Source organism: Helianthus annuus, chromosome 6 (assembly GCF_002127325.2).
Source record: "Helianthus annuus cultivar XRQ/B chromosome 6, HanXRQr2.0-SUNRISE, whole genome shotgun sequence".
NCBI classification, from domain to species: domain Eukaryota; kingdom Viridiplantae; phylum Streptophyta; class Magnoliopsida; order Asterales; family Asteraceae; genus Helianthus; species Helianthus annuus.
Window position 1 is genome coordinate 20,538,778 of NC_035438.2, and position 27,620 is coordinate 20,566,397.

The 27,620-nt window shown below is 36.1% G+C and overlaps 3 protein-coding genes across 3 annotated transcripts; all 3 read right to left on the bottom strand.

Annotated features, from left to right (window-relative positions):
- Positions 1-9,079: 9,079 nt before the first annotated feature.
- On the bottom strand, positions 9,080-13,759 carry LOC110864935. Its single transcript, XM_035974063.1, has 3 exons — positions 13,516-13,759; positions 12,671-13,396; positions 9,080-12,374 (listed from the first exon to the last, which is right to left on the bottom strand). The coding sequence occupies exons 1-3, from the start codon at positions 13,757-13,759 to the stop codon at positions 12,340-12,342; spliced, it is 1,005 nt and encodes a 334-aa protein (XP_035829956.1). The 3' UTR covers positions 9,080-12,339.
- Positions 13,760-17,452: 3,693 nt separating this feature from the next.
- LOC110864936 (ABC transporter G family member 24) lies at positions 17,453-22,088 on the bottom strand. The gene is made up of 7 exons (XM_022114104.2): positions 21,940-22,088; positions 21,666-21,785; positions 19,374-19,425; positions 19,055-19,268; positions 18,674-18,970; positions 18,345-18,588; positions 17,453-18,264 (listed from the first exon to the last, which is right to left on the bottom strand). Exons 2-7 carry the CDS (start codon positions 21,744-21,746, stop codon positions 17,941-17,943), a joined length of 1,212 nt encoding a protein of 403 aa, XP_021969796.2. The 5' UTR covers positions 21,747-21,785; positions 21,940-22,088; the 3' UTR covers positions 17,453-17,940.
- A 1,091-nt stretch (positions 22,089-23,179) lies between these two features.
- Positions 23,180-27,262, bottom strand: LOC110944506. Its single transcript, XM_022186167.2, has 3 exons — positions 27,189-27,262; positions 25,505-25,971; positions 23,180-23,485 (listed from the first exon to the last, which is right to left on the bottom strand). The coding sequence occupies exons 1-3, from the start codon at positions 27,260-27,262 to the stop codon at positions 23,478-23,480; spliced, it is 549 nt and encodes a 182-aa protein (XP_022041859.1). The 3' UTR covers positions 23,180-23,477.
- Between the last annotated feature and the right edge of the window lie 358 nt (positions 27,263-27,620).

Sequence of the window (27,620 nt, forward strand, 5' to 3'; positions counted from 1 at the left end):
CAACTGACACACATCAATCAAATCAGCTGTCAATCATTTAAAATCCAAATTCAAAAATTAACTGCCTTCAGCCTTTCAAACCTTCAAGCAACGAACCCTTGAAACATTCAAGTGACAAAACATATGCATAAAAGTCAGAAGTCTTTGAGCATACTACCCCAAAAACCTCTGACTTGGGGGGCTGATGATGGGGGTAGCCCAAGACTAAATAAAGTGACTAGATATGAAAATGCTTAAAAGGTTGAAAGGTTCACCGGTTGAAAAGCTGTAAAGTGAGAAAAGCAAGGAACAGTAATCAATCACATCTGAGAACTCGTTTCACCAACTCACGCCCACAAAAGCAGAGCAGGTCTGCACGATACATGCTATTACCCAGGGGTCCAAAGCCTTCAACCCCAAAAGGGGAAACCCTCCATTGCAAACAGGTTCCACTAGTCTTGTACATACCATTTGAGGAGATGTCTTCCCCTATAAGAAGACAGCCCATTCACTCCAAAAAGACATTCCGAAACAGAGAGAGATTCCTTCATCTCTGGTCATTCATAGAGTACTTGCTCACTTCCAAGTTACTCCTCGTCACATCCACCACACACACATTCTATTTGCTCTCATTTCTGGATTCGAGCTCATCTCGGAGAAAGAACTTTAAAGCAAATAACAGTTACATACTAGTGAACCTCCTTCCACGTTTTGCAAACGTGGGGGGACCCCGCGACCTGCGTTAGGCAAGGCTGAACCCTTCAGCCTCCTTGCCTAACCAACTCAGCTACCATCCTTGGTCTCGTGTTTGTTGCATCAACAAAACTCATGTAATAAACGAGTTAACCAGGCCAATTCAGCAGTGACGCGTCTCATGGATCGGTACTCAGCCTCTGCAGAACTTAAAGCAACAGTTGGTTGCTTCTTCGATTTCCAAGAAATGGGACAACCACCGAGAGAAATAAAATACCCACTAACCGAATGCCTGGTATTCGGACACGATGCCCAATCAGAATCATAGTAGGCTTGCAAATCAAAATTAGGAGAATTATTAAAAAACAAGCCTTGTGAGAAAGTGCCTTTAACGTAAGCCGCGGATCTTGCATAAACTGGCTTAAAAACTGGACAGCAAAAGCGAGATCTGGACGAGTGTGGGTAAGATAATTCAGTTTACCCACTAACTGGCGAAACTATAAAGGATCAGAAAGAACTTCTCCTTCTCCATCTTTTAATTGCAGATGAACAGGAAGAGGAGTAGTAGTGATTTGCAGCTGGGAAGCATTGAACTCATTCAAAAGATCAGATGCAAATTTTCTGTAACACCCTAATTCGTAAATGACTAAAGTCGCAGCGGAAACGCGTACCATAAAATTTCTTTCCTTATAATTACCTTGACTTACTTAAAACTTCATTGTAACACAACTTTTTCACATGAAGTCATCAACCGACTCATTTACAATTAAATACATGACATGGGTTTACTAAAATTTCAACACCAACGTTCCCGTACAATCTGTCTTGTGACTCGATCCTCGATCTCTAATCCTTGAAGATCCTCATGACTCGTACAACCTGCGCTCACCACATTAAAATTTATAACATTAGTACGCATTATAACATACAAGATCTATTCACGTTCACTTTCCGTTCCGTTAACTCTTTTACATCCCGATTTTCCATCTAATCATAAAATCCATGGTGAGGCATCCTTGCTATTCCTGCGTTACACTTCATTCACCAGACACGCTATTAATATCATTAGTACTCAATTTCATTGAAACATATGCGTACCGACATTTATACATACTTATACATTTTTCCTATGTTCACACATAGTTAATTATGTACATAAATACATACCCACATATAAACACCACTACGTTAATACATGCATATCTACATACACCCATATCCACATCATCACGCACACACGTGACATTATACATATATGCATACATACATCCCTACTTGTACACCTTTCAAACTCATACATGCCTACTCTCATACATACCGTCATATAACCACGTACTTGCTCACATACTTATAAACATACATCCATACCTATCTACACATGTTCATACACTTAAACTTATAAAAACGTGGGTTAATTAGTCGTACGTAACTTGAAACGCGTTTAAAACGAGTTCCCGATACAAAACGGAGCAAACGAACAGTTTTCGCCAAGCAGCCACCCACCTATATTTACCTATGCCTTTCTACTTATTTCGCTCCATATATACATGCATACACGCTCATCGCATCCCATAAACATTCTATAATAAGTTTAGAATACGATTCGGGACTCCTTTTCGGTTACGGGACTGTTTTGTACGAATTCTGCACATTATACTGAACTGGCAGCTGATGCACGGCCATGCGTCCAACCGCACGACCGTGCAGTTCCTACGACGTTGGGGGCACTGGCAGTGCACAAGCTAGTGCAATGATTTTCTCGAAATCGCACGACCATGCGGCCAAGCGCACGACCATGCGGCCAAGCGCACGACCATGCGCCATTTCGCTGCAGATCCATTTCGATGTCTGAAAACGCTAAAACTTGCGTAACTTTTGAACCGTTTACCCGTTTAACCTCCCGTTTCTTCCCACATGCTTGTAAATTCACATTCTACCATATGGACTTAAAATCCTACCTCTGGATTAAGGAAATTCTTAACTTACATGCATTCGACTTATTACTATTTTCTAACTATTTGACCCGTTCGTGCATTAATCAACATAATCTGTTTATTTGACCCAAATTTTCCGGAAACCTTATGATTTCAATATTACCAATCATAAAGATTAAAGCCTTGGATGCCTTGCATCCTCTTAACCTATTTTCGCTCAAAAGCTTATTTTGACCCGTTAAGGGTAATTGCGCATTAAAACGTTTCTGACTCACGAAACCATACTCCTCACTTTCATACTTGACCAAAACATTACACTAATCGAATAAATTGATTCTGAACTACTTTTAAGATCGTTTGCCCAAAATACCCATCAAGGGCATTTTGGTCAACTTTAATCCCATCATTTACGACGAAAGACTACGTCACATATTTGACCTCCAACATCATGTTTAGTTAATTAAAACACCATATTACTTAATCAAACTAAGAAGTGATTACAGAAATCACTTACCTTATGCGTCCGTGCTCGTATCCGATTCCTCGCCTTTTCTTGACCCGTTATCCTTTTATGCTTGAGTCCGTCTTGACATGATTCCTATACTCTCTTTTCATCAAGATCACGCTCCTATTAGCATATGCATTCGTACATGATAACAATCATATCAATCACATATTTCACACTCAACTTTCATTAATCATTTATAACAAACATAACTCATATAATCATATCCGTATACGTTTAAACTCATGTAACTCATCATGTCATTACATTTAACACGGATTGCTATAACATGTACGATACGACTTCCCATCAACTTACATTTACGACAACGAGTCAAATCATGTTTCTTATACTTAGTTGACTTTCAAAAGTCAACTATTAACCATACTTAACTATCGACTTATCATCATATACCCGTAACATCATAATCGACTATACGGGCGACACTGCATACATCTTATCATACGCTTGGTGTGTGTGTACCACCTTTTAAGCATAACGTACAACTAATTCATTCATAAATCTTCTAAACTCATACATAACCCTTCAAATCCTACTACTAATCATCATATATCATTCCAAATGAACATTAAACATAGCATCATCATATTCCTCCTAATTCATCTAACAATAATTCATAATACCCACTTAATACATCAATCATTCAACAAGACTTGGACATAGGAGGTGATTCTAGTCATCATCTTCACCCTAACTAACGGGTTTCACCCCAAATCATCAAATTAACGAAAACCATACTTAACCCATGTTCCAAAGATGATTCTAACACATATTCATGCTAAATCTCATACAATTTCATGGATTTGATCATAACCCACTTCATTAACTCTCATAAAAACTCATAATTTGACTTACCTTATGTTCAATGTACATGGATTAAAGAGGAACTAAGTTCATGCATTCGATTCTTGCTCCATAACACCTTCAATTTCTGGATTTTCTTGTGGTTAGGGTTTACCCCTTCTCCCCCCTTTCTCTTGTGCGACCGTACGCACACACACACCTTGTGTGTGTGTGTGATTTTTTTTTTGTTTTAATATATTAAGTTTCCTTTTTGGTTATCTTAGCCCCTCAAGTTTGCCATACTATCATAGTTGCCACAAATTTCATTCCCTAACTTATTATTAGGCATTTAACTAGGTTTATTTACTTAGTTGTTGTATTTCATTTTATTACACATGGTAACCTACTAACGAATTTAATTATTCAACTTTTGGGGTGTTACAAATCTACCCCCCTTAAAGAAGGTTTCGTCCCCGAAACCTTTCTCACTTCCATCTAACATAACTATCTTTTCTTTCCCGGCCCATCGACAAGACCATGACCCCATTTAATGACGACCTTCTATCTTCCAGAACCCGCCTCAAAGTTCTTATTAGTGTCACTTTCACTGATTATTTCTAGTTTCTACCGCGCTTCATAACCAGTGGTTTATTTATCATTCCAATACTCATATATCATGTGCATTATATATCCTTTTTGTTCATCTCAACATTCATATTATCTTCGTCGACTATACGATCTAAGTCCGTAATTTATACATACACATCTATGTTTAATTTCGATAGGTACGTCATAATGCTAAGTAACTATCTATTCTCGTTTCATAACCATTCATATTATTAACTTCTTTCTAACAAGTCCACACTTTTCATACTTTGTCTTTACACATATTCTCATTTCCTTAGCCTGTTAATAACGGGTCAATATACATACTACTTCCACCTGTAGTCATACATACATTCATATGATCCGTGCATAACGGATCTAATACCTTCATCTTATTTCTTTAAATTACATTCTCTACATGCACTGTATAATATTTATGATTGTTTTGTTACCACAACAAAACTACTATTTCATAGTCACAACTACGTGCCTAGCTCTCATGTTAACATCATTCTACGTTTTCCACAGTTACTTGTACTTTGCATACCTTTATGTTGCCTTCAATCGCTTCATGCGTTTTATGTTACTATAACCTTCACTTCCTGCATTACTTGATCTACCTAAGTAAACATGTCGTGCAAATTCATCATACGAAAGTGTGATAAATACTCAAAATTTCTCACTCAAACTTTTGAAATTTACTTTTTATTGACATTCTTCTTCTTATGTCAATTGTTAAAAGAAATTAAACTTTCCATACCATACCATACGTACCCTATTCAGTCATTTAATAGGTCTTTCTCAACCTACCAATTCATACCTATCCAACATGAATTACACATTTTACTAACCTCGATTTTCGTTGCATAATTCAATGGTCCGTAAACCAGATCTATCCGTCTTTTCACGAGTACTAGCCATACCAGGCCAGATTTCCTTCATCCGCGTAGTGTGCTTCCGCTCGTGCACATCCTTCCACTAATTCAATTGGTTTCATCACACTACGAATTCTAACATCACCACCTACAAAATTGGTGGTTAGCATATCTCATTCAAATACTGATTCTACTAGGTGATTAGTCACCTATAATTCTTTTACATATTTCCTGCGTACATGCTATAACATATCTTACATTCCATTTCTTACACGCAATTCTTTCATTTTAGTTACTTATTTCGTCAACCTTTGCAGTTTGACCTTTTAAGGTTAAACTGAACTTTCTTACTTATCATAGATGCATTGAGGTACACATTCGTGCTTCCTTCCATTCATGCTTACTTACAAAGACATTCATTATATCATTTTGGTATTCTTAACAAACTTACCCTTCTTGTTCATACTTAAACCATTGTCTGGGTCATAGCCCGTCATTCATTCCGACTCCTAAGAGTCGATTTCTAACACATTTAACACATAACTTGTTCAAAAACTTCCTTCTTTCGTTTTATAACTTAGGTCTACATGCTCATTACGATCATTCTTTTGTTTATTTATTTTACATTTACCCATATGACTCATTTGACACAACCACGGTCAGACTATCGACACTTCTTATGTAGACTAGTTTCATCTTTTATACCTTAAACCTGTTTCACGGATTCGAATGCATTATTCATACCTTTCGTACCTTCCATGTTTTGAATCCGTCTTGCGGATTCAAACATTGCATTCGCATCCTTCATCATTTGAACCCGTCTCACGGATTCAAACATTTCATTCATGCCTTTCATTCCTTCAATCCGTCTCGCGGATTCAAGCAGTGCATTCGCATCTTTCATTCTTTGAATCCGTCTCGCGGATTCAAACATTTCATTCATGCCTTTCATTCCTTGAATCCGTCTTAAGGATTCAATCATTGCATTCATACCATTCATCCTTGAACCCGTCTCACGGATTCAAACATATTATTCATATCTTGTTGATCCGTACTTAATTACGGATTCAACATTCTTCATTCTTATCAGGCATGTTTTTTCATTCTTTCATAGTACTCTCAATTTCCCGAGAGTCTTACTTCCCGTTTCACCCACACGCCCGCCTGCTACCCAACTCTGCCGGACATACCTGTAACAATTATCATGATCTCACGAACGTCATACGTTTCTTGTGTACTGGCCAGGTACACAATCCACATAGTAGTTTCGTGCCTTCATGTAATTGTCACCTTATGTCCGTAGGCTTAGGTTTCGGCTCGTGTATCATTTCCAGTACTTCATTACTATAAAATCATTGTCTTTCATTAAAAAAATTTCCTTCCCTAAATGAATTTTACCATTTCTTACACCCACATATTGAATTTACGTACCTGGGCTCATCTGCCTATTTGTCTTATTACCTCTTTGCCTGCCTTAGTATTCATCCTAGACTGCATTCACAGATCATCCTCTACCAACACTTATGCTTACCTTGCACATACAAAACCGTCAGTTCTTTATACGTATATATAAGTACATACTTACATTAGCCTTTACCTTTGGATCTTGATCGAGTCTTAGATTGTACGGGTTTCTTATCTCAAGAGCACACAAGTTTGAGTTTAAGTACTTACCTTCTCGTACTTGATTCCCTCAAACGAGGGCTCTGATACCAACTTGTAACACCCTAATTCGTAAATGACTAAAGTCGCAGCGGAAACGCGTACCATAAAATTTCTTTCCTTATAATTACCTTGACTTACTTAAAACTTCATTGTAACACAACTTTTTCACATGAAGTCATCAACCGACTCATTTACAATTAAATACATGACATGGGTTTTCTAAAATTTCAACACCAACGTTCCCGTACAATCTGTCTTGTGACTCGATCCTCGATCTCTAATCCTTGAAGATCCTCATGACTCGTACAACCTGCGCTCACCACATTAAAATTTATAACATTAGTACGCATTATAACATACAAGATCTATTCACGTTCACTTTCCGTTCTGTTAACTCTTTTACATCCCGATTTTCCATCTAATCATAAAATCCATGGTGAGGCATCCTTGCTATTCCTGCGTTACACTTCATTCACCAGACACGCTATTAATATCATTAGTACTCAATTTCATTGAAACATATGCGTACCGACATTTATACATACTTATACATTTTTCCTATGTTCACACATAGTTAATTATGTACATAAATACATACCCACATATAAACACCACTTCGTTAATACATGCATATCTACATACACCCATATCCACATCATCACGCACACACGTGACATTATACATATATGCATACATACATCCCTACTTGTACACCTTTCAAACTCATACATGCCTACTCTCATACATACCGTCATATAACCACGTACTTGCTCACATACTTATAAACATACATCCATACCTATCTACACATGTCCATACACTTAAACTTATAAAAACGTGGGTTAATTAGTCGTACGTAACTTGAAACGCGTTTAAAACGAGTTCCCGATACAAAACGGAGCAAACGAACAGTTTTCGCCAAGCAGCCACCCACCTATATTTACCTATGCCTTTCTACTTATTTCGCTCCATATATACATGCATACACGCTCATCGCATCCCATAAACATTCTATAATAAGTTTAGAATACGATTCGGGACTCCTTTTTGGTTACGGGACTGTTTTGTACGAATTCTGCACATTATACTGAACTGGCAGCTGATGCACGGCCATGCGTCCAACCGCACGACCGTGCAGTTCCTACGACGTTGGGGGCACTGGCAGTGCACAAGCTAGTGCAATGATTTTCTCGAAATCGCACGACCATGCGGCCAAGCGCACGACCATGCGGCCAAGCGCACGACCATGCGGCCAAGCGCACGACCATGCGCCATTTCGCTGCAGATCCATTTCGATGTCCGAAAACGCTAAAACTTGCGTAACTTTTGAACCGTTTACCCGTTTAACCTCCCGTTTCTTTCCACATGCTTGTAATTCACATTCTACCATATGGACTTAAAATCCTACCTCTGGATTAAGGAAATTCTTAACTTACATGCATTCGACTTATTACTATTTTCTAACTATTTGACCCGTTCGTGCATTAATCAACATAATCTGTTTATTTGACCCAAATTTTCCGGAAACCTTATGATTTCAATATTACCAATCATAAAGATTAAATCCTTGGATGCCTTGCATCCTCTTAACCTATTTTCGCTCAAAAGCTTATTTTGACCCGTTAAGGGTAATTGCGCATTAAAACGTTTCTAACTCACGAAACCATACTCCTCACTTTCATACTTGACCAAAACATTACACTAATCGAATAAATTGATTCTGAACTACTTTTAAGATCGTTTGCCCAAAATACCCATCTAGGGCATTTTGGTCAACTTTAATCCCATCATTTACGACGAAAGACTACGTCACATATTTGACCTCCAACATCATGTTTAGTTAATTAAAACACCATATTACTTAATCAAACTAAGAAGTGATTACAGAAATCACTTACCTTATGCGTCCGTGCTCGTATCCGATTCCTCGCCTTTTCTTGACCCGTTATCCTTTTATGCTTGAGTCCGTCTTGACATGATTCCTATACTCTCTTTTCATCAAGATCACGCTCCTATTAGCATATGCATTCGTACATGATAACAATCATATCAATCACATATTTCACACTCAACTTTCATTAATCATTTATAACAAACATAACTCATATAATCATATCCGTATACGTTTAAACTCATGTAACTCATCATGTCATTACATTTAACACGGATTGCTATAACATGTACGATACGACTTCCCATCAACTTACATTTACGACAACGAGTCAAATCATGTTTCTTATACTTAGTTGACTTTCAAAAGTCAACTATTAACCATACTTAACTATCAACTTATCATCATATACCCGTAACATCATAATCGACTATACGGGCGACACTACATACATCTTATCATACGCTTGGTGTGTGTGTACCACCTTTTAAGCATAACGTACAACTAATTCATACATAAATCTTCTAAACTCATACATAACCCTTCAAATCCTACTACTAATCATCATATATCATTCCAAATGAACATTAAACATAGCATCATCATATTCCTCCTAATTCATCTAACAATAATTCATAATACCCACTTAATACATCAATCATTCAACAAGACTTGGACATAGGAGGTGATTCTAGTCATCATCTTCACCCTAACTAACGGGTTTCACCCCAAATCATCAAATTAACGAAAACCATACTTAACCCATGTTCCAAAGATGATTCTAACACATATTCATGCTAAATCTCATACAATTTCGTGGATTTGATCATAACCCACTTCATTAGCTCTCATAAAAACTCATAATTTGACTTACCTTATGTTCAATGTACATGGATTAAAGAGGAACTAAGTTCATGCATTCGATTCTTGCTCCATAACACCTTCAATTTCTGGATTTTCTTGTGGTTAGGGTTTACCCCTTCTCCCCCCTTTCTCTTGTGCGACCGTACGCACACACACACCTTGTGTGTGTGATTTTTTTTTTTGTTTTAATATATTAAGTTTCCTTTTTGGTCATCTTAGCCCCTCAAGTTTGCCATACTATCATAGTTGCCACAAATTTCATTCCCTAACTTATTATTAGGCATTTAACTAGGTTTATTTACTTAGTTGTTGTATTTCATTTTATTACACATGGTAACCTACTAACGAATTTAATTATTCAACTTTTGGGGTGTTACATTTTCGTTGTGTCATGAGAAGTCCATCTGAATGTTGTAATATTTCCATACCAAGAAAGTAGTTAAGAAAGCCAAGATCTTTAATTTGAAAAGTGGCATGAAGAAAATCTTTAAGGGTGGAGATTTCTTCACGGTCATTCCCAATGACCAAAATACCGTCAACATATATTGCCACATGAACTGTAGAAGTACCCATAGACTTGGTAAACAAAGAGTAGTCATTAGATGAGCGAACATAGCCTTTGGATTTCAGAACAGTAGACAGTTTACCATACCATTGGCGAGAGGCTTGTTTCAAGCCATAAAGGGATTTTTGAAGCTTCAAAACTTGATGAGAAGGTAAGGTCATACCAGGAGGAGGAGACATATATATTTATTCGTCTAAATCTCCATGTAAAAAAGCATTATTTACATCAAGCTGAAATAATGGCCACTTCAATTTGGTAGCAAGAACAATAAGGCATCTAATAGTAGTCATTTTAATAACAGGAGAAAACGTTTCGGTATAATCAATTCCCTGCTTTTGAGTGTCACCTCGAACTACTAAACAAGCTTTGCACCTTTCAACACTACCATTTGCATGATACTTGATCTTATAAACCCATTTGCATTTGATGGGTTTCTTTCCTAAAGGAAGATCAACCACAGACCATGTATTATTGTTTTGAAGGGCTGTAAATTACTTATCCATGGCCTCTTGCCATGCAGGAAACTGAATGGCCTGTTTATAAGAGCTCGGTTCTTGTAATATATCAAGATTATTAACAAAAGTTGACTTGGAATAGACAAATCTTGAGAAGAAACATGAGTTTTGACAGAACATCCATTAGTTGTGGGAATTATCCCGTTCCCTGTTAAAAGACTTGGTTGGATGCGGGATCTACTCCACGAGGAAAAGTATGAAGGCAATCAGCAGACAAGCTATGAGCATGATTACAAACATAATCTTGCAAATAGGAAGGTGGGACAGAAGACCTTGTAGATCTACGAAGTGGTACATTGGAACTAGAATTAGGAAGATTAGCAGAAAAGTCAGATGAAGAATCACCAGAAAAGGAAGGCGGGGCAGAATCAAGACCAGAAACAGGAGAGGAAATGGAATGAGATGGAGAATGAGGATCATCAAAGAAAGAAGAAAAATTATTAATTGGAGGAAAAATAGAAGATGGAGTAGATGAGGTGATGGAAGGAAATAAATGTTCAAAAAACACATCCCTAGAAACCAAAACAGAATGAGTATGCAGGTTATAGAGTTTATAACCCTTTTTGCCGAAAGGATAACCAATGAATAAACATGGTAAAGCTCTTGGTTGGAATTCATCTCTCCCTTGCGTAATGGTTGATGCATAACAAAGACAACCAAAAGCTTTGAGGTGAGCATAAGAAGGAGATTTATTTGTTAAAATTTCATAAGGAGTTTTACCATTAAGTAGCTTAGTTGGAAAAATGTTGATGAGATGCGTGGCTGTTAAGACACAATCTCCCCAAAATTGTAAAGGAAGCTTAGATTGAAATAATAAAGCTCGTGAAGTTTCCAACAAATGTTTGTGTTTCCTTTCAACAACACCGTTTTGCTGAGGAACATGCACACAACTGGTTTGATGAAGAATACCTTTACTTATAAAGTATTCTGCATGTTTGTTACCAGTACCTAACTCGAATGCATTATCAGATCTAATACATTTGATCTTGATATTAAATTGGGTAGCAACCATCTCTATAAAACTCTAAAGAATAGAGAAAGCATTTCCTTTGGTTGCTAACAAATGGGTCCAAGTGGTACGACTAAAATCATCTACAATGGTTAAAAAAATACTTATAACCATTGTAGGTTGGAGTATTGTAAGGACCCCAAGTATCAATGTGAATGAGATCAAATATGGCAGATGTGGATCGTGTACTTTTAGGAAAAGGTAAACGATATTGTCTTGCTTTAGGACAAATAGTACAATGTTCAACACAATCCATTGAATTATTTGAAAGAACATTCAATTGTTTCATCTTATAAGATGGTAAGTGTCCAAGTCTATGATGCCAAACGGAATTTGTAACAACAGAATTACAATTGGAAGTAGTAAACAAAGAAGAATCATGACAAGTGAATGAGATGTTGCTTGCTTTCAGGATGTAAAGCCCATCTAGAAGATCACCAAGAGCCAGTGGCCTCTTCATGGAAGGGGCCTGTAACAAGCAACGTTGATTAGAAAAGTACACTATGCCATGAGTATCATCACACAGTTTAGAAACTGAAAGAAGGTTATGTTTGAATTCAGGAACAAACAGGACATTATGAAGTGAACGCTCAGAGTTAAGATTGACAGTGCCATATTTATGGACTGTGATAACATGACCAGTAGGGAGCCTAATTAAAAATGGTTTTGAAACAGATTTTAGAGAGGTAAACAACTTTGGATTATGACACATATGATCGCTCATCCAATTACTATGCAAATTTGTTGAGTTACAAGTCATCATACCTGCGAAGTTAGCATAGCTAATGGATGAAGTAGGTTGTGTGTTTGACTCTTTGTTCACTTGAGTTCTTTGCAACAATTGCATCAAGTCATGATACTGCTGGGTAGTAATAGAAGGACCAGTGGTTGCATTTTCTTGTGAAAAGTTAGAAATAAAAGGATTTGTGGATTCTTGAGCAGACATGTCCTTTTCATCTCCCACCATATTGGCAGCACCACGTCTAGACTTAGTAAACTTGAAATCCTTTGGAAAACCAATAAGCCTGTAGCATTTACTCGCATGATGCCCATTCTTTTTGCAGTTTGAACAGATAACAGATTTCTTGTTATCATTTCTACCATACTGATTACTTGGAATGTGAGAATTAACATTCATAGAGGCCGATTCAGAAGGAAACATTGAAACTGCATGAATTTCGCGTTGCTTCTCATCTTGAATCACAAGTGCATACGCTTGATTTATTGTAGGCAAAGGCTGCATCATAAGAATGTTACCTCTAACAGTGTCATAACATGAATTTAGGCCCATTAGGAACTGCATTAATCTCTGATCTTCATCTCTTTTTGCAATGAGATGAGCTGAACCACAGGTACATGATGGAATCAAACTTATAGCATTCAGTTCATCCCAAATTGTCTTGAGTTTAGTGAAATATGTTGCAATATCACAATTACCTTGAACAATTTCTCCTAAATTCTTCTGTAATTGATAAAACTTGGCACCATTTACTTGACCATACGATCATTCAATTCAAGCCACAATTGACGTGCAGATTCAACATACAATACACTAGCACTAATTTCTCATGATAAAGTGTTTAAAATCCAAGATATTACCATATCATTGCAGCGATTCCAAAGAGCGATTTGAGAAGAATTATTAGGTCGAACAAGTTCACCAGTGACGAAAATTAACTTGTTCTTGGCTGAGAGTGCAATGGTCATTGCTCGCTTCCAAGCACCAAATCCGGTTCCATCAAACGATTTTGAAACTAATATCAGACCAGGACGGTCAGAAGGATGCAGGTAAAAAGGACTAGACAGATCGATAGACATTGATGTGTTAATAGATTCACTATTTGAATCAGACATGATTGAAATTTGCAGAAATCAAAGAAAATGTGGAATGAAGAAGATGAATCAAAGATCAGAGGAGAAAGAATCGAAATATTGAAATTGATTATGATGATTAAATGATTCCAATCGGTGAATCAATGTATGAACCAATGAATCGATGAATCTGAATCAATGAATCGATGATTGTGAATGAGAAAATCAGAGATGATGAAGATTAACATCTGGATCGATGAGCAAGAACTTTGCTCCGATACCATGTAATTTGGGAAGAACTTTTGTAATTTCATTGATTTCTAAATGAGAATACAAGCCCTAATATATACAGTTAATGCAAACTAACAGAAACTAATTAACAGAAATCCTAACTAACTAAACAACTGATTAACTAGTTAAATACAGTAAGGGTAAAATGGTAAAATATAAGAAATCAAAACAATTGACTTGTGAAAAGTCAACAGTTGCTTTCATACGTATGCAGGATAAGATTTTGCAATTCGATACATTGAGTTGGCAGCTGTTACCTTCCAAGGAAGCTTCTCCTTCTCCACCGGTTCTCCATTGGTACCTCTGTTGAATTTAGTCACTACATCTTCTGCCGTAGGAGTAAACGATTTAACAATACCTGTTGGTGTTTTCCCTTCGTAAGCACTTTTTCTTAAAGTGGTATCCAACCACTTGCGATTGTCTTTTACGTAATTCAACCACAAGATCGATCCTGCCCTTCGAATATATAAGGATGGCTTATTCAGGCATCTTTCCACTTCACCAGTGAAGTAAAGACATTCATCAACACTTTTGAGCAAATTATCAACAACTTCCTCATCAATATTCGGGATGACAATGGAAATGCATGTTAAGCTTATTATTGGTAAGCTCCAGCTATTTTTAAGTTCAACCGGAAGTAGAGATTGAATTTGATCGGTGTCAAACGTCTCTACTCCCTCAAATCCAATAGATTTTTCAAGAAGCTTAAGAAGATTGTGAGGTGGTTCAGCAATTTGAAATATATTCATAGAATCTAAAATCCTTTTCACTGAATATTTAGTAGACAACACATCATCTTCGGGTAACAAAACATGGTTACTAAGGTCTTCGTCTGTATCATCACCACTTGAGGCAGCAAGTGGTGTAGACAACATATCTTTCAGTGTTTGTAAGGCATGAAAATGATAATAATGGGAATGAGCTCGATTAGTTTGCAGAAAACTACAAAAAACCTTTAAGGTTTAATCCAAATGCTTATAAAGGTTTTCGACGGTTCGTCAATGTCAATTTCACACAATTTTTTAGTCCAATACCTCTCTACTTTAAACACTGAAAAATATTTCCTGTTCTGATCAGCAAACTATTTGAGCCTAAGGATTGCATAACATCTATATATTGAGAAAATACTCCCTAGAAGTACTACTTTGGATTGAAAAAGGAAAGCTAATATGTATTATTTTATACTAGTGGGAGACCCGCGCGTTGCGGCGGTGTGAACAATTAGTGTGATATTACCATAGTGCCCGTCTCAAATCATTTATATAGTATAGTACACGTACCTGCACGTTACGGCAGGGGGTTGAACAGTGAAAATAATTAAGATTGAAATCCGTCTTCCGGTGCTTGCTGTTGGACCACTAAATCATATTATTACTAATCAATCAATTACCGGTGCTTGCTGTTGGACCAATCGAGTAGATGGATCATAGTCTCTTATCATAAAAATGGTTGTTCCTTTTGTTAAACACAACTTTTATGAAGTTCATAAATCTCTCCCTACCCTGTTAGGTTAATTAAAAGTAACAGTATTATAATTTCCGATAGCTTACTTTAAGCTCAGAACTTGCAGATTTAGTTAGTGAGCTTATAAGGTATCAAGAATTCAAGAGGCTCGTTTATTCTCATGACCAATTATACTAAATTTTTAACCATCACTGTAGCATATAAGTTGTATGACAGTAGTCCTAATCTTGAAGTCAGCAATAAGCAATAAAATTAACTAACATGACATCATCAAGAAAACAGCCTTCATAAACTGGTTTACGGGCGTACAAAGATTAATTTGCAGAAGGGGATGCCCACGGAAATAGGCGCCATGGTAAATCTCTAAGCATCTTCAGTGATTCATCAATAAAAACAATGTCATTAAGCTCAATTCGTACCTTTTTTAGCACGGGTGACTTGGGCATGATGAGTTTCACAAATTCCATCTCAAGAGGTAAGTTGCTAAGTTACTAAACATTTATATCACCAATGTCTCAAGATGATCTAGGTTCAAATCTGAGTAGTCTTCTAGATCAAGAGATTTGGTGGGAGTTTGTTAAACTGGCAACTTCTCGTTATCATACATCTAAGTAGTAAACATGTTAAAAATGTCAATAATAAAAGTATGAAGAACCACTAACATCTCGTTTTACATGTAAAATAATTGTAACCCAATTTTATAACTTTAGGTTATTTAAACTTTACAAAACAGAAGATTAAATAGTTATAGTTATATTTTAATCAATCTGATTAACCTGGACTTGAAGTTAACTTTGTTTAGCTAATTTAATTTATGCAATTTGGCCTCATTTACTGGGTGGCTATAATGGATTCGTGGGCTAAGTGGGCTTTGAACTTTTACAAAACTGGATTATCTTGCAGGAGAATTTGATTGAGGCTGCTTATATCCAAACACTAAGGCAGGTATGTTCGTTTGCACTAATCTTCTAGAGGATATCACTATATGAGTTCATTCATCAACAAATTAAGCAAACATAGCTTATTCATCAAGTATAATGGAATAAGAAAAGTTAGGTCTGTGTTTTTCTATCACGTCTAAACATGAAATGACTTCCAAATAAGAATTTTCTTCAAAACGGAGTATGTAGGCTACAAACTATACCTTCTCTGAATCAGAAACCGAAAAAATGGAAGCCCTAAAATATTAGATTTTGCGTTCGAACGACAGTTTCGATCGGGATTTAGAACAATCTCGTTGATTCATATTGCCGGCGAACAGAGACATAAATTTTGGATAGGAGATTATCGATCTAGGGTTCACGGTTGAAGCCTCTGGCGGTGGGCTTGTTTATAGTGGGTGAAACTTGAAAGAATGTAGGCGTAACCGTTAAGCTGTATTCATCATCAGGGGCGTCATATATTTACAGAATTTAGGAGAAGGGTTGCTCCATAACGAATCAAAGATTTAGGTGAAGGTGGGGAGGGAATGCGTAACATGGTAGGCTAATTAGAACGGCCAGAATAACTCATGTGAAAAGGAACATATCGCCACGTGTAAAAAATGCCATGTGGCAGCGAAAGAGGGAACAAATATAGCTTAAAACAATAGGGGTGGGCTGATATTCAGCCAAGTGTACTTGATTTATTAGTATAGAGATGTCCAACCATAAGAGTCTAAATTACTAACTACAATTCTTGGTCTACTTTAAACCATAATTATTAAAGGCATTAGGCGCATAGGCCTCGCCTAGGGCCTAGGCGCAAGGCGCAAAAAAGTGCGGGCCTGAGAAAGAAAAAGCTTACAACAAAAAAGACTTAAAATGTTTTTATATAACAAAAATTAATACTACTCTTCAAATAAAATAAACTAAAGCTATTATATAACATTTAATATCGTCTATTTAGTACCAAAAGTTAGAAAATTCTAGTTTATTAGTGTAGAAAAGTAGTTTCGTCAGATAAAAGTACAAATCCAGCTAGAATCTTGCCAGAATTTAGAGAATTTGATCGAAAACTCTCAAGAATCTAGGAATCTCGCCGGAATCTGCGCATGAATCATCACCTGAATAACTAAAGCGCAATTGCCTTGACTTAAGGTGCAATTGCCTTGCCTAGCTTGGAAAATGGGCCTAGGCGGAAGAGGCGGTGGCTTTTAACAACTATGTTTTAAATTGTATCTTTATATGCATTCAATAACATATTTAGTTATAGAAGTACAACTAAATCAAAACTATATAAATAAGCTTTCATAGCACAGATAAAATTCTATTATCCAAAAAGATTCATATCACATGAAAGAAGTTTAATTCTTGTAACAATATTCGACCGGCACGAATGAGCTAAAAGTTGAAACTAACAAGATGCACTAAACGGATGATGAACGTACGAATGGTCAATAACCATAGAATATGAACATGAGTATTAGTTAAAAGATATAAAAAGGAAACGGTATTGGATACCTAAGAAGGCCGAAAACCAGACCAATATCAAGCATCAAAATCGCTTTCGAAATTCGGCATTGTTCTTGTAGCCAACGCAAATGGTGCTCTCATGCTCCCAATTCTGGTCATCCTCAATGCTTCACTGACATCTGCAGCCCTTTCTAATTCACGTAGTCGTTTTCTCTTTTTGTACCGCCATGCCCACAATATCAACAATGCAGTTCCACCTGTTGCTGCGCCAATAATACCCCAAATTCTCTCCTCGATGTACTTTCTACTATGTTTATGTCCACGCAGTGTATGTTCAGGTGGTGCAGGAGGTACAGAAACGGGAGGCACAGCTGATTCAGCTACAATGGAGAAATGCCCCTGTTCGGTAGTCGAACATACATTGCCAGTTAACAAACTTGACTCGTTTACTTTTTGTTATTGCTATTTTTGTTACTCACCAGCTGTGATGGACCGGGATCAAGAAATATGGCTAGCATATAGGCTATGCTCGTTACACAATACACAAGGTAAAGCAAAACCGTATAATTCTCTGCAAAAAAATCCGGTGGGTTAACACGATCCGGAACGTTAATCCCAAGCCCAGAAAAGTATTCTTCAACTTTCCTTACTGGTCCATGGTAAACCGTAAGTCCACCTTTTGCTAAAAGTACTAAATCATCAAACATCTGAAACAACGAGTAACTGCAAACAAATTTAATTATTAATCAAAACTAAATGAAAACCGTAAAAAGGTAAAAAAAAATATTGGTGAAATAATTTTACTTACCTTGGTTGGTGAACAACCATACTAACATTAACCCCTTCTAAGGTTTCGCGCCTAAGTGCTCTAAGAAGTAACTGAGAAGATGAACTATCTAAACCGGATGTTGGTTCATCTAAGATCAATAATGATGGCTCCATAACCATTTCCAAACCGACATTGACCCGTTTTCTTTGACCACCGGAGATTCCATGTTTTTCAACTGATCCAACTAATGAACTTCTTACTGGTTGTAAACCCAACGACTCTATAACTCCCTCCACAACTAAAACACGATCTTGTTTAAGCATCCTAGCTGGTAACCTACAATATTATTATAAAAAACGTCAAGAAATTTGTCAAAACACTTTTATTAATTGACTATTGTATAGTAAATTATTTACATACCTGCATTTTGCACTGAACCAGAGATTCTCCTCAACGGTTAAATTACCATGAACGATATCATCTTGTGGCACAAAACCGATTATCTTCTTATATGAATGGATCGAGTCAAGTTTCCCGTTTATAAGAACTGAACCAGTTATTTTACACCCGTGTGCTTTTACCGCCAGTGCAGAAAGAAATGCCGTCTTACCTGCCCCAGATGGGCCCATGACAGCTGTAAAAGAGAGATACAATTAGTACATGTTCAGTAATGGTTTCCCTTTGAACCATGTTCACAGGTTCCACAACAACTACACATGAGAAAAAAAAATGGACTTACAATGCTTCTCTTCTTGCCATCCCTGATTCTTTTCCAAAGAAAGTGTAAAATACTAAAAGCAAAATAAAAATGCATTTAATTAATGATGCACATGAATAGTTAAGCTTTTATTTGTCATCTTACTTTTTCCAAGGGCCAAAACTTTGATTCCGTAGCAGGGAACATGACGAATTTTAACAAACCATAAATATCTAACTTACAATAAAAGACTACAAATAATGCCACGTGGCATTATCTCCTTCAACCTAATAAATTTTATTTATATTTGTTTAATAAATTTTCTTTTAATATTAATATTAATTAATAACCAATATATAGAGGGTAGGGATATGGTAAAAAGTGTCTAAAATGTAAGAAGGGTAAGAAGTGTTTTAAACCATTGGATATTTGATCTAATGGTTGAGATCAATAGGGTATAAAATGTAAATTGTGTTTTAATTAGAAGGACCTTATGTAAAAATTGAAGGGCAATAGTGACTTTTCCAACGTTTCAAAATATGGTAACCGTTTCAAAACCCCCATCAACCTTCCTAAAGATCAGCGAATTATATGGTAACCAGCGAATTATATGGTAACCGTCATCAATCTCCAAAAAATCAACGAATTTCTTCATACTTTATCATAAATAGATCTATAATCAGATTCATGGCGTGGTGTTTTAAAAAACTGGATAAATTGACTATGATTCAGGTCATGGTGTTTTATCTGGAGACATTGTTCATGTCGTGGTGTTTTATACGCTTATGATTCAAGTCATGGTGTTTTATCTGGAGACATTGTTCATGGCGTAGTGTTTTATCAATAGAAAACGTTCACAGATTTTAAAACACCATGACTATGATTCAAGTCATGGTGTTTTATCTGGAGACATTGTTCATGGCGTGGTGTTTTAAAACATCTATGATTCAAGTCATGGTGTTTTATCAGGAGACATTGTTCATGGCGTGGTGTTTTATCAATACAAAAACATCCCCAGATTTTAAAACACCATGACTATGATTCAAGTCATGGTGTTTTATCTGTAGACATTGTTTATGGTGTGGTGTTTTAAACATCGATGATTCAAGTCATGGTGTTTTATATGGAGACATTGTATAATCAGATTCATGGCGTGGTGTTTTAAAATAACTGGATAAATTGACTATGATTCAAGTCATGGTGTTTTATCTAGAATCCAGAAAACATTGTATTGTGATTACATCCATGGTGTTTTAACATCTGGACAATCAAAATACAAAACATTCCCATATTTTAAAACACCATGACCATGATTCAAGTCACGATCAGAAATGAGGATGACGAAGATGAAAGACGATGACGGTGAATGATTTGTGGAGACGAAAGAAATTGGTGACGGTGGTCGGATATGCATGTGTGTTCAAATCGGAGAAGATGACGTGAAGATGATGATGAAACAATCAATCCCTAAAAATTCTCATGGCCAGTTTTTTTTTTTTTCAGTTATATTGTAAATCAACTAAATGACAAAAATGTACAATTACTAATCTACCCTTTTGAATTAATTAAGAGAAGGGACACTTGTCATTCCAAGATTATTTCTTACACTTCTTACAAAAGATGGACTTTTTACAGGATCCTTTACCAATATATAGATATTTCTTATTTTTATCCTTATCTTTATCTTTATCTAAAATTAATAAATAAGTTCAATTTTGCAATTTAGACCCTTTGTCCTTTTACTTTTAACCCAAAGTTTTTCATCTTTTGCAATTTAATACCAACTTTTTTTTATTTTCAATTTTGGTCCACCATACTTTTCATCTTTTCCAAGTTTTACGTTTCGTTCTAAATTTTGTGAGTTAACGCACCGCAACGTGCGTGTGGGGTTCAACATTTTACATATATTTTTCCTGTTTAACTAGCCTGTCGCGTCACATCTATTTTTCTGCGTTTGGAAAGTTCGTCCAACACGCGAGTCCTGGATGAACTTAGTTATTTTTTCCTATGTTTTACGTTTCGGCTTAATTTCTCAGCTACGAGCGTGCGTAATTCACATATTTTACGTTTGTTTTTCGTTCGGCGTTAGAAACAATTTAAGTCAAATCATTATGATTAATGCATTTTTACCGTAGTTTAGCATTATTCATCATATAATAATCATGTGCAGTGCAAGTGTGAGCCGAAACTAACAACTTCTATGCAAGTGTGTTGAGGTCTGCAGTTGCCATTGACTTATATGTAGCATCCCTTTCAAAAATCTGTAAATACATTGACTTTTAGAACAATAAACAAATCTCAAGAACATAACACCTACTACTATGACATACTAACCTGATTAATCCAATAATTCCCACATTTTGGTCCCCAACCATAACCTTTATCTTTTGGTGTGGACTCATCATCATTCAACATCAACAGTTTCTTCTGTTCATCATCACGATCAATTGGAAACTACAAATTAACGATTATTATAAACAGTATGGATATGGATAACCAAGAAAATCATCAACAATAGAAGAAGAAAAGGGCAAAATCCCTAAATGTAAATGCTAATTGCTGAATCAAATAACAACATATAAGAAGCAGCTTGGTGAGAATAAATTACAGAGATTGAAGAATCGAAGGACGTTAGATGAAGGTGCTCTCGGACGACTCTTTGCCTCTCGATTGCTCTTTCAATCTTCTCAACTTGAACAGTAGTTGATCCGGTTGTCACGGGCCTTAGATATGCGTACCAAGTCACCCACGAAACGGATCAATCTTTAATTCTTCACCCATTCTCGAAACTAACCCAAACCGAGTGCAATTACAGGTACCATTTGATCGATTTTTACACCCATTCATCGATTTCAAGTGTATCTCTTTTGGGGAAAAGAATTGAAATAAGGAGTTAATTACTGTTTTCGTCCATGTGGTTTGTCAAAAATCACTATTTCAGTCCATTAGTTTAAAAATTGCGATTTCAGTCTATGTGGTTTCACTTTCGTAACCATTTCAGTCCACCTCGTAACCATTTCAGTCCCTGTACTTAACAGAATAATGGATTGAAATGGTTACAAAAGTGAAACCACAGGGACTGAAATGGTTACGATAGTGAAACCACAGAGACTGAAATCACAATTTTTAAACTAATGGACTGAAATAGTGATTTTTGACAAACCACAGGGACGAAAACAGTAATTAACTCATTGAAATAATCACATATAGGAGCCGATGAGACCGGGGCTATTTGGCTAAGCTTATTGGAATGACTTATTTACTTATTCCTCTCACATAATAAGCTAACCCAAATACCTTTTAACTTTTCAAAAAGTAAATAAGTAAATAAGTCACTAAAATAAGCTTAGCCAAACAGCGAAGTTTATGAATTGTAAGGGTTTTGATCCGTTAGGGGAAGGAAGAGTTGTGAGATCTTAATTGGTGACCTAATGTTAGGTTGGTAACCAATAAGACAAAAGTTTGAGTAATTAAAAAAATTAAAAAAGTAATTTATACCAACCAAAGTTGACAACCAGGTTGGTGGAGCAACCTTGGTTGCAACCTAAAATAATACCCCCAAGAATATATTTAATCAAATAACTTATAATATTTAAACTTTAAAGAAAAACTAAATACATGGTATTTCTTAATTTATTTTTGTGAACATCCCGATATAAATTTTTTTAAAAATCGAGTTCGTTCAAAAACATGTATTTTTAGGTTGGGATGGGTTGTGAATGTGTGTTAAAAATTGAGTAGGGTTGGTGGAAGCAGTGGCGAAGCTTGAAAAAAAATGTTCGGGGGGGTGGAAGGTACCGGACCTAAAAAAAAATTATATGTTTGGGTCGATGTCGGTGATTCGATTCGGGTCGGATCGGGTCAAATATTAATATCAAATAAAATACGTTCTCAAACATTAAAACGTAAACATTGTTTAACAAACAATTGAACAAAGACACGAAAACATTAAAAAGAAGAGGAAGGTGGGTACCCGGTGGCCGGTTCTCCTGGATGAAGAATTATAGTTCTGCTCGTCTTCCTTTAAGATTTTTGAATTCGTCAATTATGGACTCCGAATCAAAGCTCTCAGCAATCTCCTTTTCTATGTAAATCACCATACTGTTTGCTAGATTCTGATCTGACATCTTATTGCGAAGTCGAGTCTTAAATATTTTCATCGCTGAAAATCCTCTTTCCGTTGTTGCAGTCGAAACTGGAAGCGTCAAGATTAGCCGACACACTTTTTCAACCAATTTGTACGTGTTATTTTTCTGACATTGCACAAGAGTTTTGCAAAGATCAGAAAGAGTTGATACCTCACTTAGCTTGGGATTATTTTTTCTTTCAACTTGAAATTATCCAATTGACCACGTAATAGATTCCTTTCTTTCTCTGTAAAATCGTTAGGATAATACTTCTCAACAAGAAGAACAATCTGATCAATATTAATCTTTTTTGAACATAAAGATGCACTAAGAGATAACAACTCTGTCGCTTGCTCATTGAATCTACTATTCAGCTCATGTAGTTGTTTGTCCAATGTCTCTGTAAACAAATCTACCCGGTAATAATGTTCAAATGTAACATGAAGATCTTTTTTACGAGGCCGATACCGAGTAGAAGTATATGGAGAACTCATATCAGGCATATCTATGTCATGCCTTTCACAAAAAAAAAACCGAACCTTTTCAAGTAAAGAATCCCATCCAGTGTTTCTAAAATTAGTTAGACTAACCTTTGTTGCAGAAACTAACTCCATTGCATTAAGGATGTCTTGGGATTTCTTTTGTAATGCTTGACTAAGTGTTTCCGTTTTACTCATTACTTCTTTCATCAAGTGAAGAACAAGCACAAATTCAAATGATTGCAAGTAACTGTAAGCTATATTAGCATCTCCACGTTGAGAACCAGTAGCATGAGACGTGCCTTCAATTATTCCCTTGAGAACAGCACGGGTGACATCAAACATGTTAACCAAACTACAAATAGATTTAAAATGAGAACCCCAACGTGTATCACCAGCCCTTCGTAATGTCCCAACCTGATTTTGTCCTTTTCCCGATTTGATTTCACCCAATTCTAATAACTTTTTAATCTCATCTGCCTTCGCCATTTGTAACTCATCATGACGCTTACTTGAAGCACACAACACATTAATTATGAAAACTAAGTTTGAGAAGAATTGGTATACTGGAGTCACATCCCTTGAGACACAAACCAAGGCAAGTTGTAACCTGTGAGCAAAAAAGAAAAATATAATTTAATAACCATAAGAGTATTTTAGTAAACCCGAAGAAAGAAAGTTAAAAAAGAACAAGTAATTAACCTGTGAGCAAAGCAGTGAACATAATATGCGTAAGGACAATATTCCCGAACAAGTGCTTGCAACCCGTTCCATTCTCCTCTCATATTGCTAGCACCATCATAGCCTTGACCACGGATTTTACTAACATCAAATTTGTAATGCAATAGTGTATTCCACAAATTTACTTTTAAGGTCGCTGATAAAGTATCCGTAACATGAACTAAATCCAAGAACCTTTCCCGTATCACCCCTTCAACATCAACAAATCTTAAAACTATCGCCATTTGCTCTTTTTTCGACTCATCCCGTGACTCATCAACCATGACACAAAACCATGAATCCCCCACTTCACTACGTATATGGTTACGGACTTTATTTGCCATGATACTAAGAATTTCTTGTTGAATATCGGAAGATGTATACTTGCAATTAAATGGAGCATTTTCCAAAACCTTTGTAACATCATCATTATAATAGGCTAAAAGTTTTAGCAATTCACGAAAGTTACCTTGATTCTTAGAAGTGGAAGATTCATCATGTCCTCGTAAGGCACAAGCTTGGTATGTCAACCAACGAACTACATCAATTGTGGTTTTTAATCTTAACCGGTTCTTCCTAATTGTCTCTTCACTTTGCGTTTCTATGAAAGTTTCAAGGTGTGCTTTCTTATTCAACAAGTTCGTATATAATAGAAAAGCTTTTTTATGAGTTGAAGATTGAATGTGCTTCAACAATGGACATTTATCCCCATCATTAACTTTTTTCCAATTGTCAAATCCTTCAGTAGTAAAGGCACTATGACCGTGGCTCTCATTCGGTTTATCGCTATATAAATAACAAAGGAAACAATAAGCCTTATGTTTCGTTGGAGAATACTCTAACCAATTAGGGAACATGTCAAACCAAGCATATCTAAATCTACGAAGATTGTTCTTTGGACCTCTCGGCTTATACCATTCAAGCTTTATTTGATACACTCCTAATGACATATAAGCTAGTCTTACTTGCTCCCTTATATTAACCGGATATTTCCACATTTCAAGTCGCTTAGCGGGATCTCTTTCTAGACTACTAACATCCACTTCATTAATGTTAATCGGATTTTGAGGAATGTTTTGATTCGCTTCATTAACCGGTTCATTATTTGGTTCATTATTCGCTTCATTAACCGGTTCATTATTCGCTTCATTAACCGGTTCATTATTCGCTTCATTAACCGGTTCAATATTCGCTTCATTAACCGGTTCGCTTGTTGAAGCTTTTTGCCGTTTAATCTCATTGTTTCCATAAACTTGTTCTTCATTCTTTCTTTGAAAAAAGAAGTTATGATTTTGTTTTTCCCCATAGCGTAATCTAACAAGAAACAAGTCAACAACACAAGTTAAATCCCTAATTTATTTCAACAAGTTACAGCCTGTTAGTAATTAACCATCAACAAGGCATACCTCGTCTCCTCGAAGTCAATTAGTCGAACGAAGAAGACAGCCCACAGCCGCACGCACCTGCGTTTTTTTCTGTCCTCGTCTTCTGTTCTCCTCGGTTAGCACCAGCAAGTTATACAGGGTTTTTTTTTCTTCTGTTCTCCTCGGCAGCAACAGCCAACAGATATTCATATATATGTTTAACTAATGGGTTATTCAATTTCAAGTTATAATGGGTTTTATTTGGGCTTTTAATTAATGGGCTGGGTTATAATGTTTTTTTTTGGGTTTTTAATCAACAGCCAACAAATATATATGTTTAACTAATGCCTAATGGGGTATATAAATATTTTTTTATAAAACCGGAGGGGTCGAAAACGTATATACCAAAAAAAAATTAAACCGGGGGGTCCAAAAAAATATATACATAATTTTTTTTTTAAACCGGGGGGGGGGGGGGTGAATACATATAAACCTAAAAATTTCTATACGAAAAATAGATACGTAACACTACTTCGCAAAAAGTTCGGGGGGTCGGGCGCCCTCCCCCCCCCCCGGCCCCTCATATCCTGCGCCACTGGGTGGAAGAAAGAGATATTATTTTTTTAGTAAAAGGTTGGGTTGATTGGGTCACCAATGGAGATAGTCTGAGGGCGGTGAAGGAGACCATGCGTCAGTCATTCAATTCAGTCAATTTATTGTATCTATGAAACCCCCAATTGCCCCTCTAGTGTCTTAAAACTTTGGATGAAATACAAATTTAACCCCTTTAAAATAGCTTACAGTCCTTGTACATGGTGCTTCATAACTTGTAAGCATGATAAAATTACAATTTTATCCATCACATTTACTTTATATAGTACTAGGTTATCACCCGCGAACTTCGCGGGTAGGAAATTTTACTTTATATTAATTGAACTATGTCAGAAACTTGTTTTATAATTGTTTTGAATTGAAAGTTGTAGTCATTAGAGTTGCGAAGAAACTTGTTTTATAATTATTTTAAATTGAAAGTTGTAGTCATTAATTGAAAGTTGTACACTAACGAATCGAACTAATACCGACGAAATTCCTGTCAGGGAATCTCTTAATTATATACAATGAATGTGCTCTTTGACAAGAATTTTCATGAGCTTCTTGTCTTTTAACCTTTTCGCCATATACTGTTCTTCCGGCTTCCATCGTTTTGTTTTCTCTGCCAAATATCTCATATTGTTAACCATCTTAAGAATAAGAAATTTCAAGATCATCAAGCCTTTGGCGCGTTTCCTTTTTAGTCAAACTTTTTTTATTTTATTCATCTAACCAGTTACGTTGTAAAAGATAAAACACTACTTAAATTGACCATTTCCGAAGTAAATTAGTCGAAACTAAGACCAATATCATGCCATCAACATGTCCATAAAAAACCTATCTATAACATAGTGTAAACATGAGTGCCAAAAGTGTACATCCAATTTTGAATCCCTATGCAATTACTTGTACTTAGATTGACAACAAAGAAAAGACAAAATAAAAATGAAGCTTAAAGGGTTAAAAAGTTCAGGAAGAATAAAGCTTGAATAAATAAAAGAATTACAT

Coding starts and splice junctions, on each gene's coding strand:
- LOC110864936 (XM_022114104.2), bottom strand. CDS start 21,746: ATGTTGAATGATGATGAGTCCACACCAAAAGATAAAGGTTATGGTTGG. Junction 19,426..21,665: donor GGAATTATTGGATTAATCAG/GTTAGTATGTCA, acceptor TTTTGCTTTTAG/TATTTTACACTTTCTTTGGA. Junction 18,971..19,054: donor TGGTTCAGTGCAAAATGCAG/GTATGTAAATAA, acceptor ATAATATTGTAG/GTTACCAGCTAGGATGCTTA.
- LOC110944506 (XM_022186167.2), bottom strand. CDS start 27,262: ATGGTTAACAATATGAGATATTTGGCAGAGAAAACAAAACGATGGAAG. Junction 25,972..27,188: donor GAACAGTATATGGCGAAAAG/GTTAAAAGACAA, acceptor GTTTCTTGTTAG/ATTACGCTATGGGGAAAAAC.
- LOC110864935 (XM_035974063.1), bottom strand. CDS start 13,759: ATGTCTGATTCAAATAGTGAATCTATTAACACATCAATGTCTATCGAT. Junction 13,397..13,515: donor AATCGCTCTTTGGAATCGCT/GCAATGATATGG, acceptor CGTATGGTCAAG/TAAATGGTGCCAAGTTTTAT. Junction 12,375..12,670: donor TAGCTATGCTAACTTCGCAG/GTATGATGACTT, acceptor TGCTTGTTACAG/GCCCCTTCCATGAAGAGGCC.